The sequence below is a fragment of the Blennius ocellaris genome, assembly GCF_963422515.1.
Source record: "Blennius ocellaris genome assembly, chromosome: 15".
In the NCBI taxonomy this organism is placed as follows: domain Eukaryota; kingdom Metazoa; phylum Chordata; class Actinopteri; order Blenniiformes; family Blenniidae; genus Blennius; species Blennius ocellaris.
In genome coordinates this window covers 8,151,492-8,165,801 of record NC_137664.1, presented here as the reverse complement: position 1 = coordinate 8,165,801, position 14,310 = coordinate 8,151,492, and the positions used below count along the sequence as shown (strand labels likewise).

General features: G+C 40.3%; 1 protein-coding gene across 2 annotated transcripts in view; it reads left to right on the top strand.

Annotated features, from left to right (window-relative positions):
* rgs3a (regulator of G protein signaling 3a) overlaps positions 1–14,310 on the top strand; it is a gene marked incomplete at its 5' end in the record, with an annotated part of 149,079 nt that overhangs the window by 73,803 nt on the left and 60,966 nt on the right. For both annotated transcript variants that reach the window (XM_080510106.1, XM_080510107.1), the window contains one exon: positions 8,698–8,832. In XM_080510106.1, the coding sequence (XP_080366232.1) occupies positions 8,698–8,832 (135 nt within the window). The remainder of the gene's footprint in view (positions 1–8,697; positions 8,833–14,310) is intronic.

Genomic DNA, 14,310 nt, shown 5'->3' with positions numbered 1-14,310 from the left:
ACGTCTCAATTATTCAGCAGCCTTTATGGTAAAAGTGCAGAAGTAAATAATTGATGTCTTTTAGTGTTATAAGTATATACATGTTCAACAGCATTTGAAAATAAGTACTTAAAGTACTTTCCATTAAATGCATGGCCTCTGGTGCATTATAGTTTTGCACATTCAAATGTCAAAATTTTAAATGAATGTTAAACAAACAACATGAATGATGATCCAGTCCAACTATGTGAGCGCAAACTGTTTCAATAAATGCTTTGATGATAATATCGAGTTGAAATGATCAGTGAAGTCGATGATTAGTGATCCTGATAAAAGAAACTAACTGTGCTTTGTCCCGCCTCCCTCCAAAAAGAGGCAAAGGCTGGAAAGGAAAACTTTTTGGAAACAGTACTTGAATCCAGAAAACATCCTGTAAGCTCCGTCATGTGCTTATCTGTCTCCCTGGTGGCTGCAGGGATTGAAACGGGCCAAGGACTCTGGTTTATACGCTCTGTTCACGGCAGCTTTGTCTAGGCAAACCACAGACGAGATCTGAGCTAAAAACCAGACAAACAAACTAGAAATAGATAGAAGAGTGTGGGAAAGCCACTGAGACGAGATGAAGGAGCATTCCAGGACTTCATTTTCATTTGGAATCCTAAACGGGCATTCTGTGTGTATGTAGTATGTGGGCTGGGCATTTGCTTCATCACCTTAAAGATCGTGTCCCATTGAGCGTAAAGCCAGTTCTTAATCCAGATTCAATAAATGCTTCACAAAGTGCTCCAATCTAATCTGAAGCAGGCTTTTGTCCAAATATAGCTTTTTATTGATTATTTTATAGTGCACATCTTAGCTGTGGAGAAACACCGTCTCGCCCAGCCAGCCATTACATAAACTCAAACTTTCTAATGAATCTTTCAGCCATCCTTCAGTGCAGTCATGAGGCAGTCATGCATAAGAACCAGACTTGACTACCTTTCGCTGACCTCTCTCAGACCTTTTAATGTAGTGAGTATATAGTCTCTTACTTCGCACGAGTAAACATTAGAAATGTGAATTGCTGAGCACAAGACCAAGAGTCTGCAGAAAACACACGTGGGATTCTCTGCCTACTTTTACGTCAATAGGAGAGCCTGGAGTTGGAAATCAAGGTCTTTTTTTTTTTCCCTCCCTAACTTATAAAAAAATTAAAAAGCAATGGGTTGATTACAATGTTAATACTGTTAAATTGATAACAACCACCATTGATGGGTCACCACTGTGGGTTCCTGAGAAACAACCTTGACTCGGCTCTCTGGAGCGCCGTACTGTGGCCACACCCCCACATCATAGAATTGGTCAATGTGGAAGGTAAAGGAAATTTCTCAACGGGATTAAAGACGTATGATTAGTTTTGGTTTGGTTCATGTTTTTGTTTGCGTATTTGCTTTTTAAGGTCCGAAAACTCAGTGCTATAAATATATGCAGATAATTTATGATGTTCTCACAGTTCGTCCAGGAAAGATTTGAGTGTTCACATTAAATTTGAAAAGCCAAAAGACTGCCAATATCTTACAATCTCATCTTCCAGGTACAAATGCCCGCTTTATCCTAAATAAGGCTGCAGGTGGGCTACATTGGCAAAAGGGAGGTCTCCAGTCCATCACAGGCTAAATCCAGAGAGACATTCACCCTCACATGTCCATACTTATTGTCAATTTAATGTAACTAATTCATCTAATGAGTATGCGTTTGCATTGTAAACCAGAATACCTGGAAAAAAAAACAGGCAACCCCCCCAGAGGAAATTATTCTTTGTAAATGATTCACTCATATTCATGTGAACCAGATAGGAGGAATTTTATATATACTTTATACGGAGGAATACACGCACATTAAAAGAAGAATGTGTCAAAGAGATTATACAGTAAGTTGCTTCAACATTCAATGGCAATAGTGAGACTGTTCTGCAGAAAAGTCAGCAAGTTTTTTTTAACATCATTTGTGCCTGTTTATAAGCCTGTTTGTAAAGTACAAACTCGTTAAATGCTACAAAGTCTTAGAAATTCTATCTTATAGCCCACAGTAGAGAAATGGAAGTTCTGATTGAAGCGTTTCTACTCTCCCCGGCCATACCAGCCTGCGCCTCATGAACCGAGCTACGCAGTATAAGAACAATGACGTGCTGATAGTCAGATCTCCAGCTAACTCAATTGTGACAGTGAGTCACGATACCATGCTCAGCATCAGTGTACGGGGCTATGACTAACAGGGTATGACACTTGCTGGTGTGATGGTGTATGGGGACTTTCTCTGGAAAAATCCCTTTGATCTCTGAGGAACACAGACGGATATAATACTTTATATAACAAGCACTTAAAATTTCATATCTCACCACTCCTGCCTCTGTGTGTTTGGCAAACGTCATCATTTCTATTTCAGAGATTTACAAGATTACTAAAACAAGAAGAACAAAACACGACTATTTTCACACACATCGTCATCATCCTCTAAGTACTGCTCGTGGGATTATGTCTTCATTTAGCCCCATTTTATTGCCTTCGAGAGATAATTGTTGTCATATTGAGGGAATGTGTACTCTCAGTGCTCAGATCAGCTTTATGTGTGCACATAACATTAAACAGACCATTCTTTAGATTTCAAGCAGAGGTTTAGAAGAAAACCAAAGCTGAATTTACATCTTTATTTGGGAGTGCGCAACTATCTTTTCTTGTTTTGCTGTGAGCCGCTCCGTTGAGACGTCAACACAGCAGATCATCTGCTGCCTTCTCACACAATCTTCTGCTCTCCACCCATCTCCATGTCCTCCTTCATCTTCTCCTCCAGGCTGGCAGCTCCATTTCCAACATCCTATGTCTGTTATACTACTTTCACTCCTCAGTCGGCCCAAACTTGCCCTAAACCCGAAACCTTAAATTCTCAGCATCTTTCAGTCTCCATAAAGTTAAGCCTGTTTGAAGCAAAGTGTTGATCATTTAAACATTAAAGGGCATCCCAACCTAAATAGGATTGCTTACTGTAAATGTCCATCTTGAATCGGCAGGTATAAATATGAGACGTGTCTAAAATTTCTCGGACACAAGCAAGAGGGTTCTCTTTTTTTTGTAAATGTGCTGTGCTGTGCTGTGCTGTGCTGAGTTTGCTAAATGTGAAATCGGAGATTTCTGGCCTGAATAAGCATTTAAAGCAGAAAGAAACAGCAACATAATTTGCACACAGTGACCTGACAATTTTAAAGGTCCTCCAAAATGTCAAGGAACTTTCAGGATACCTAAGTTTCTCTTTTCTGCATGCCAGCAGATCATTAGCATAGTGTAATTATTACCCTGCAGTGTGATGGTGAGGAGGTGAGGCTCCTGACATGGGCTGTCACTGAAACCATGCTGACCTGTGCTGAGGCTGCTTAGGTGAGCTGTGTTGACAGCAGTCCAGTGACACACTGAAAACTCATCTGCCAGATGGCTCAGGGGGAGGGCTTCAACCAGGGAGCACTTTAATCAATCTGATTAAGGGGAAATGCTGCTTGTATTTTTAGCTACTCCATGGCAGGCCTGTGGCCATTCATTGAATTTAGTTTCATTAGCTCTTACGTTTATCCCCAAGAAGGGGTGGATTTATAAACATGGGGGATGAACTAATGTGGGAGCTGGAGTAAAAGCGCTATTAGCTATTTCAGCCAATATGGTTCTTAAGCTGATCATTTTCTGAATGATAATAATGGTCTCATCGTTAATCCATTAATGACAACTGTATTTATGAACTAACGTGGACTCCAGAAATGGATCATTCACAAGCTGCCATGTAAAAATGTCTGTTGTTTCTGTAAGTGCGGCGTGAATGTAGCTTAAAAAGTAACATGAACTTTATCTGAACATCGGACTCAATTTTTCTTTAAGACACCGTGTCAACATTCCCGATGTGAAATGTGAAATTGAGAAAGTGTGGAACAAACTCTGAGCCAGGTGTTTTGCAAAACCGATTGTAATGGCATCATAATTGAAAGATCCAGGTGGCTCCAGATCTTTCCTGCCTAAAACATGTGATACGTGACCATCTGTCAACATTTTACCGGCATGACGGATTATTTACAGCATTATAATGCAATGATGTACAGAACTACCGCAGATGGATAGAGTAACGTAGAGATAAAGACTACAGCACATAATTCTATGAAATGAGAGGAATGGAAATTAATTGCTGAAAGGGACGGCTGGAGATAAATGAATCATCCTTCGTGGTACCCATGCATGGCGTGGTGCATTTTTAAGATGCCACCCATAAAGAAATGCAGTGCTCTAGATGCCGTACTCCTCACAATACGTGTGACGTCAAAGACCTCAAACACATAGTGATATACAGTGTAATACACAACACGTGTCTCATATTTACACGACGAAGATTGTGTACACAAACCCACTTCCTGTCTGTGATGGATGAGCAATGTAAGCCCCCCTGCGGCCCCGAGGCGCAGCTGTGACTCATTGTCCCAGATGATTAAATTTTTTTTTGTTTTGTTTTTATATTCGAATCATTACGTCTTCTCAACATGTAGCTACAGTTCGACTGTATATATAGTGAAGACACAGGTGTGTTTGTGCGTGCTCTCACACACGCACGTGTGCAAGTGTGTGCAGGTGCAGGCCTGCCTCTGGGACCCCGAGCTGCTCTTAACAGATGTGTTCTTGTCTGATGTAGGGCAGTGGGGAGCACCCCGGAAAGGCCAGGCCATTAGAGGCGATGTTTTCTGGAAAGCTGAAGAAAAAAAAATCTTTGAATTGATGCGTTTTTCTATCAATGTTAACCTTTTACTGCCTTTCTCCCAACAACCATCCAGTTGCAGACAACATTCATCATCTTCTCAGTACAGTTAGACTCACGCTAAGGTAGAAGAACTATCAATTATTCAAAGTTTAAGTTGTTTGGCTGCAATTCTACTGTCAAAAATTTCAACAAATACACTAAGACTCAATGTAAAAAAAATAAGAATAAAAAAATCCTCTCGGTAAACTGTGGGAAACGAATATGACCTCTCCTATCTTCAGGTCTGGGATAATCATAAATAATGAAGTTGTTACAGCAATTATGCCATCATTGTCCACACCTGTCAAACTTTGGATAAGTGCATGGATAAACATGGACTGCTGCTGTCTAATGCTACAACTCTTCAAAATACATAATGACATATTCTGCATATGCCTCGAACCAGCACAGCACAACATCAGCAACGGATAAGGTTTTGAGAGAACCGGGGAGACATGCACAATCTGTAGGCACGTTGTGAGTCACCTGTCTCTGCCAATACACAGTACTTTAAAAATAACAAGACTAAAGTGCCTTGTCAACTTAAGACCTTGTTTCAATTGGTCAGATTCAAGCCAATCTCGATTAACCGCATTGCTCTGAATATAAGACAAGGTTTTTTTTCCCCTGGGTAATGGGTCTGAAAAAGTGAGGTCATCTTATATTTGGGGTCTAAGGAAAAATACATACTGACAATGCCAATACAAATGTGCACATGAATGGGTTCAAGTATATGTGGTATTTCAACAGCACTGGTGAAGTGGCGACTTTGTCTTTTTGAAACTAGCAGACACTTGAACTGTGCTTTTTTTCACTGTTGCGCACGCAAACCAAAAACATCACATATCCAGTTTTGTCTTGTGTCCCATATATGCAGTTATATGTGTGTGCATGTATAGTGGAGGCGTCTGGAAGAGTTGTCAAAATCTTTTTTTCGCATTACAAGTACAGCATCGGCAGATGTCATTCCCATTAGTACGGTGGTTTCGGCTGTGACCGCGTGTCACATCGGACAACCATGAAATCAATCAATAGCCATTAATCAGCTGAAGTCGACTCTGCAATACATTACATGGGGACTTGAAGATAACCTCAGACAGCAACAAGAGAAATATGTGCCTCTGTGTGTCTAGCTTTTTGTTGAATACTTAAAGACTCAGATTCAGTCCAAGTGATGGATATCAAAGAGCCAGGCCATTGATTTCTGTCGGCGGAGAAAAAGCTCCTCTTTCATCATTTTGTACCGCTATTGAAAACAGCCAGTCTCGATAACACAAATGTTTCAGCGTTCTAACTTGCTTCACTTTCCTGTTTTTGTGATGTTATTTCAAGTTGGGGGTTTTTTTGTGGGTTTTTTTTTTTTTTTTTTGAGTGGTCACTTTTTCGACACCTTTATCCCCACTTTTATTGTGTTCAGCACTTTACAACAAAATACTGCTGTTCTAACCCAAGCAACTCCATCCATTCATACTCCCAGACAGTAACACAGTGCCGTGCACGGCCGTGCATTCATACACTGCCAAGATCAGCACTTCCATTAAGTGCCTTTTTCCTTGCATTAGCATCACTAACAGTGACACGGCTTTCGCCACCAAACACTTTGTGCCACCTGACCCCACAACAACAGCATCCCAATCTTCAGCAGGACATTGATTGTCAGTGAAGGTGACAGTCCAAGCGATAACAACACAGTAGGGCATGCGAAATACTATTCAGCCGGGAAACCGGCAAGTAAACTAGCGTCATGATTCACCACTGGCCCGGGCAGCGGACGTCAAGAAAAGCCCCAAGGACCCAAGTCAATCTCTGAAGACTTGCACAAAATGGAAAATGTCTATTTATAGTCTGACTCGTGCCCAAAAATGTCAGGACACAAATGTTTTTTCCCTAGCACTCCCGGAAGCAGAGCAGCCACCGAGGTAGATGGAAATCGTGAAATAGAAGCGAGAGAACATGCGTTAACACAATATGCTTCTGTCATTTCAAGCAGGAAAAAAACCAAAACAATGGGCTCTTGCCTTCAGCTCAAGTTTTTGTCCCTTAATGATATGACAGCAAGAATGTACCTTGTTTAAAATATCACATACAATTATAGATATTATAAATTTATACAGTTTGAAAAACCACTGATCTAGTCCTTACATTAATTGTATAGAATGTGAGAGTTGTATACAATATATTCACTTCATCAGAGAAAGAAGTGAGGAGCCATTTCTATTTTCATTGCAGCATAGATCAAATGTTCCTGAAGTTTTATCAGTGCAGAAGCAAATGTGAAGGACTTAAGTGCAAAACAAACAAAAAGCGATTTTTTATTAAGATGAGAGGTGAATTTACGGAACAATGACGTGGCTTGAAAATGCAGATCTGAAAACAGGAACAACACAGGACAAAACATCGTCAAAAGTCAGAAAGAGAGAAAACAAAACAAATTGCATGCAAATAGATTACGTTTTGTCTTTGAATCTCTTTTGTGGGTGATCAACCAAAAAAATAGTTGCACACGCAAACAGGCATATTTAAATGAGAATGTCATATCAATTAAGCCATTTTTACATCTGTATGATCTGGTGGTAGTTCTATGGTTTCCGTATTTGTATGCTTATCGTCATAATGGAGTGATTGGATGAAGCGCTGAGCCACAAAATTAAATGTGATACCATGGAGCTGGAAATGTTATTGGAGGAAGTTATCAAAAATATCGGAACTTTACAGCAAGTAACTCTGAACTTGGCAAAAAGAAGGAAGAAACTGCCATATGAATGCTGTCGGGGGAAGCAATAACAACACAAAAGACACCAATTAACCTCAAACCTGAAGAAGAAAACAACAACAAACAAACACATTCACTGTGAAAACATGGAAATTGGCATACAGAAAGGCACCAGACTCAAGCTGTGGATATTCCCACTGTGAGGCGAGAACACTAATCACTATACCACGATGCGGCCAGGAGATTAAATGCTTGCACAAGAAAAAAAATTATGTTTTCATAAATCCTCCTCTTTTAACTTTTTTGGACCAAGATCTGTCTTTCCTCCAAAGTACATTGCCAGATCTCTGGCCAACAACAAATGGGTCCATTAAAGCATTAAAGATGTAATCTTGACATCAGTGAGATCAGACACAGAGGATGGTTTCTTAATGTTTTGGATATGGCCGAGGAGGGTTTGCATCCTTTTCAGAGAAAAGGCTTTTTGACCAAACATTGTTTCGTCCCTTAAACAACAAAGAACTGTTTGTCTTATATTTGGTGTCATGTGTTTTCCCATGCAGGGTTATATTGATTAAGAGTCTATTTTGCTTTCTTGACACCGGTTATGTAATAATTTTTTTGCTCAGCATATCAAATTGTGCCTAACCTGGATACAGGGCATCATTTAGTTTCACTGACGCTGGCATTTTGCTTCCGACAGTCCCTCTGGGTTAAAATAGTTCAGATGAAGCCTGAATATATGAAAGTAATGGTTTTTATCATTATTTTCAAATACCGGACACATGAAAACGCTTGCGCACACACTTATGGGTATGACACCCTTGATACGTGGACCATTTAAACTCTCCTCTTCTTAGCCATTATCCCCCTTGAAAGCACTTGCTGCTGTCTCATCACACACACATTTATTCAGTGGTGGTCTTAGGGTCTCAGTAAAGAGGGCCATAGAGTCGAGAAAAACCCTCAAGTTTGAGTGTTTATTTCACAATTCTTTTCTCCCCCCAATAACTTGCTCTACCCATCTGCAACGGCTTTGCTACCCAAGGATCACGAGACGTTGCTGCTTCGTTCTTTGACAGTTGATGCCTAATTGCCCGCTGTCTTTTCCTCCACCCCCTTTGCTCCTCTCTCTCCCCTCTCCCTCCCCCTCTCTCTCTTTGCCTCCCTCTCTCTCTCTCCCTCTCTCTCTCTGTTTCTAGAAGTGTGACTGCCTGCTCAGTCTGGAAGCCTACTCAGCAGACCAGAAGCGACGCGTGTGCCAGTGCCTGAAGGACAACATTGACAAGCAGCTCCAGCTTCACAGGAGGGAGCCCCCTGTTCAGCACTTCGAACAGGTACGACGCATGGACACCGAGCATTTACTAATTCATTTAAAGGCCCGGCGACGAAACGGGTAACACATGAACACGCGGGTATGCATATTCTTGTGCATACACCCCCCCATCACACATGAACCGTGAACATCACACACTACCCCCAGCGTACGCACCCACCCAGCCAGAGATGTAAAATTGCCTCCTGAAGCTCACACTACCATCACCCATATGGTTTTCACACTTTTGCATTTGTTTCTGCAAGTTTATTGCTTCCTCTTTGTGTGAATTGTTTTTTTTTTTTTTTATTGTCACCTCAGTGCAATCTGTGCCCTCCATGGCTCTTTTCATCGGGTAAACGTAGAAGTGAACTTGATGTTCTGCATATTCTGGCTGTCTTATTTGTCATATATACAAAAGTGATCATTTGAAGACGCGAGAGACTCAAATTGAGCCTTGAGTTTTGCAACAATCAGGCCTCCTTCAGTATGACAATAGGCTTGTGTTGTGGGGAAAGCCTTGACACAGATAGAATAGCACAGTTATCTTAAACCTCCCCTCTGTGGGGTTTTAGAGATTGCTGCTTGATTTGTGTGCATTAGTCTCTCAAGTGTTGCTCTTTAGTTAGGTTTTCTTTGGGATCAGTATATACTTTTGACCTCATCTGAAAAGTTGAATCCAGAAATGCCCTATGGCAACTTTTCAAACGGTTTTGTGCAGTGCTTCAGTTTACCAGCTGCTTGACACACACAGCCACATTAGCTCTACAAATGCATGGGAGAAATATCTGGCATCTCAGTGCTAAAATGTTACATCCACATTTATCACTCGCCAGATGATGACTTGTCTTGGATTGCAGAGAAGCAGCGGACAGTTAACTTGTGACCTATACCATCAAAACAATGTGCTTAAAAGATGCTAACGAAGGTACAGATGACCAGCCCTGCAGTTTTCACAAAGTTCTTGTTTGCATTCCTTTTAGACATATATAAACTATACTCACTCTTGGTTTAATTTCATTGTTCACCTCATGAGATGTTTTATACTTTTTCCAAACCCTGAACCGAATGATATTAGATTTAGTTGAATCCTCTTCTCTGCTCTTAATGTAGCACCTCACTGTTCAAAGTGCTGAATGATGCAGCGTAACTGGTCTTTAAGTGCTCAGTGTGCTTCAACCGCCCTGATTAGGAGGGTGGCTGCAGAAGAAGCTGTGGCTGAGATTACCATGGCCCACTTTGGTCATTTGAAGCTCTCCTCAGGGAAATTAGCTTTTCTCATTTCTTTTTCTTGAAAGACAAAATGCCATTCTGACATAATCGTACAACAACATTGATGTACTTTTTTCTTCAGTATGAAGGGTTTTTGTACGTCTTTCTTCTGTTCAGTTCCTTGACGTACCCTCATTCACTGCCTTATCTTTTTTTTTCACTCCTTACTTATTTCACTTGACATGAACAGCAGAGCCAGCTCCTTCATTTCATCAATGTGAACTGAGTGAAACTTGTCCATTCAAAAGTGGAAAGGTGATTAAAAGGCATAAATAGCCTTGTGTGTGAATGATTCACCTATTTTACATCATGGCATCATTTCATCAGCACATGAAAGACCGAAATGAAAAAGGACAAGCCGACAGTCTTTCATCCCTTTTTCTCTCTGCATGTGCCTGCATGTGTTTACCTGTGTGGATAAATCTGTAGTGGGGTCTATAAAGTTAATCTAAAATGATTTAGAGGAGAGACCTGTTTACCAAGAAGACTTCCTCATAGCTCGTTTAGAGTTTATCATCCATGCTTCAGCTGACATTAACATTTAAACACTATATACAAAGAAATAACGCAAGCAAGCTTTCATGCTCTGTTTTGCTGCTGCAATGCAGGAATATGTTACAACGTGTAGCTTTTCAAAGACATGCAGTGAGCCATGTGCAAGATACCCTTTCTTGGTGGTTTGGTCAAGAAAATTAGGTGCACTCAGCTGGATAAATGAACATATTTGCACTGTGTGCAATTGTGTGTGCACACATCGTGTTCGATAACCAAACAACCTGGCAGACACGCTAAGCCAGGCAAGTCAATGTAATCTGTGCAAACCCCATTGACACACTGGACTAATGCTTTCTTCAGACATGGTCCATCATACACTTCATTTTAGTGACATGACTAATTTATTAGTATTGAAGGAATGGCTGAAATGACAAGTGTTTAGTTTTTTTTAGTACTCCAGTTGCTTTATCAATCTATTCTATATCAAAAAAAGAGTAAGAAACAGGGAGGCTTCAGGTTGAATTTCGAGCTGAGTTTGGATTGCTCGCAAGTGGGCAGGGCTTAATTGATGCAGTGCGATACGAAGCTGCAGAGAACCATTGGACTCAGCCCCCCACTTCTTCTACTGTCGAACTAGGGTGCAAAAAAGAGGGAGATCATAAAATGACAAGCCAATGTTGGAAGTTTGTGCCCAGTGCAATAAACCAATGCACCTCAAAAGCTGATGAGATTTTATACATAACATTTATGTACATGCTCTAAATTCCTCACAAGCCAAAAATGCAACCCACTGGAGTGTAAAATTATATGTGACAGAAATACACTGTGAATGCCCTCTGCAGTTTTATTCAGGTGTGCGGGTATAAATACCCACATTACCAAATCATGCTGAAATGCCAGAGAAGAAGCATTTAGCATAACACAGTTGTGATTGACATCTATGAAATATCAACAATATCACACACAAGGTCATCAGACACATCAGCAATGCACAGCGAACCATTATTTTTGCTACTTATGAGAAAATCTGATTTAAGTCATAGGCATATGCACATTTTTTATGAATCATGCCATCTTTTTTTAACACTTTCATACTTGATGTCAATCACTCAAAAACAATAAGTGCAATATATTGGTTATATAGCTCAGTAGTTATTTTATATAACTATCACTGCAATGTGAAAAAAATAGCAAGATATTCCCTTCCCTCATGGCCTCAGTGCACCGCGCTGCAGTGGTATTCACCAGTGGGGGATGCTTGTCATTTTCATACACAAACAGCACTTTTCAATAATTCATAATGAATTCTTCAGCAGGTGATGCTATAGTCTTTGACATCTCCTTCCCAGTGGAGACGCTGTTTTTTCCCCCTTTTTTCTGTTCTCTGTGCAGTTATTAAAACCATTTTATTGTGATCTCTTATTAAACAGAAATCCGAACGCTGTCCTGAAGGCAGGGGAATACATGCTTAATCATAGCATTGTACATCCCAACAAATTAGTTCACTTTTGATTGAATTTCTCAGAGTACCTCAGAGGCAAATCGTTTGTATTTAGTGACTTTAAAGTGTATTTAATGATATGCAAATCAGAAGTTGCACATATGAACGATGTGAGGAGAATGCCTTTATCCTCACTGTTGTGCTTTTGCATTCCGCCTGGCATGTTGAGCAATATAACTTCATATTGGTAGAATTGAGAGGTCATCACTCATATAATTAAAGTTTTACTATTGAACATATATGTGGTGAACCTCAAGGATCATGCATCAAGATTTTGTGTAGATCAAGCTTTGATTTGCATATTTCAAAGTTGAGAACATCTCAAAGGACGTTCCAGGATTCTGACATAGAAGAATATTACTTTGCTTTTACCTGAATCCACTTCAGCTGCATAATCGGCTGCTGAGTCAATGCTTTAGTGTGTTTTTCAAATTGCATAGATCACGTACGCCATGCTGCGTTTCCCTGTGAGTGAAAAAGATCTGCAACAGTGGAGCTTCAGGAAATTGCCCATTGATTCGTATTTCCCTGGTGTCAGAAACTGCTTTTCTCTTGCATGTGTATAAACCCCAGTAAATCCTTGTGCTTGTGTGCAGAGAAAGCAGAATTCATTCCAAAAGAGGAAAACTACATTCATTTTATCAACTCATGCTAGATTGTTCATTCATGTTTTTCCAGCAAACAAGCTTATTCCGTCACTGTGTTGATGTCAGCAGCTGCCCTACTTTGAAAGCTTCACATTGGCAAAATAGAAACGCGAACCCCTTTTCACTTGGACTTTCTCTAATCTCCTCCCTCCTGAGAGAGTGGGGCCCAATGAGGATTTGTCCATTTCTGTTTTTGTTTGGAGCTTTATTTATTGTGTGTCTATGTTAAGCAGAGCCTTTGGAGCAAACATTTGTGGTGACTCGCGTTGAAAAACCCAATCCTTTGGTTCGTTCATCGTTTCAGTCCATGTTATTATACTGACTAGTCTGACCTGAAGTTATGCGTCACACAAGGTTGCTCACTTTTGTATGTGGTCAGAGGGATGAGATGGTCATTGAGAGTGATGATTAGACAGCAGATAATGTTTAAGTGATGTTCAAGTGTCAGGTGTACGGATTGGGAATGATACCGGAGTTTTGGAGAAAGACGAAGATATTAGTGTTAGCCGAATGCTGATGGATGGATGGTTGGATGGATGGTTTAAAGCAGTTCTTCAGTTTATATTCAGCTCATTGATACACTGCATATTTTATCTATGGTACATTTGTATACATATTTGTACATACTTTACAATACCTGCATAGCGCCCACCTTACTGTTTTTTCCTTCTGTTTACCCTTGTAGCCAATTACCAGATGACAATCTGCATTTTCTTTCTTCTTTTTTTTTTTTTTTTTTACATGTTACATTACACCACATTGTACCACCACCTACTTCCAAGGGTCTGAGTGGCTGGAAAATGTATTGCTGTGTGTCTGCAGAGGGTGGGTCAAGTGCAAGGTTTCAGTTTCCCCACGAAGATCAATAACAACATCCTCCTTCTCATTAAAAGGAAAGCTAATGTGACCAAATGTTTCACTGTGCTTTTAGCCCTCAAAGTAAAAGCAGTTAAAAGTGTTGTACAAGCAACTTCACAATTAGTATAGATATTTTATTCAGTGTCAAAGCTTTTCAATTGAGACCTATGATCCCAAATAAAACATACTCCCCAAACAGAACATAAATATATCTAACATTCATACAAACTGTTTTATTTGCTTCTATTTTCATGCAGATAAGTAAACATTTACCTATGTGGTATCCCACAGCCATTAAAAGTCTCCGAGCTACTTCACTGGAAAGCTTCCGGTACATTCTTGTCTCAGCAGCATTATCCACTAAGCTGCCGGAAAAAAATAAATTTGCACAGCTGCACACACGCGAACACGCACACATGCACATACCCTCAAATGGGAATTCAAGCAGGACAGGCCATTCTGAAAATGACAACCACACACACATAAGCATTTGATGAACACTGCTGCTGCTCCTTCTCTGAGTCAGACGAGCAGAAGCAAACTATCTCCAGTAAAAGTTGCATAAATTTTCAACATTGGCGCGTTTAGCTCACATGAGCAGTGAGAAAAAGATGGCTGCTGCTAATGAACAAAGTGTGTCTTGTTGAGGTTCGGAGGCAGCTCATTCTGTTCTCTCGATGTCTCATTTCACATTTATGAGAATCTGTTTTAGGCGCTGAAGTGCTTA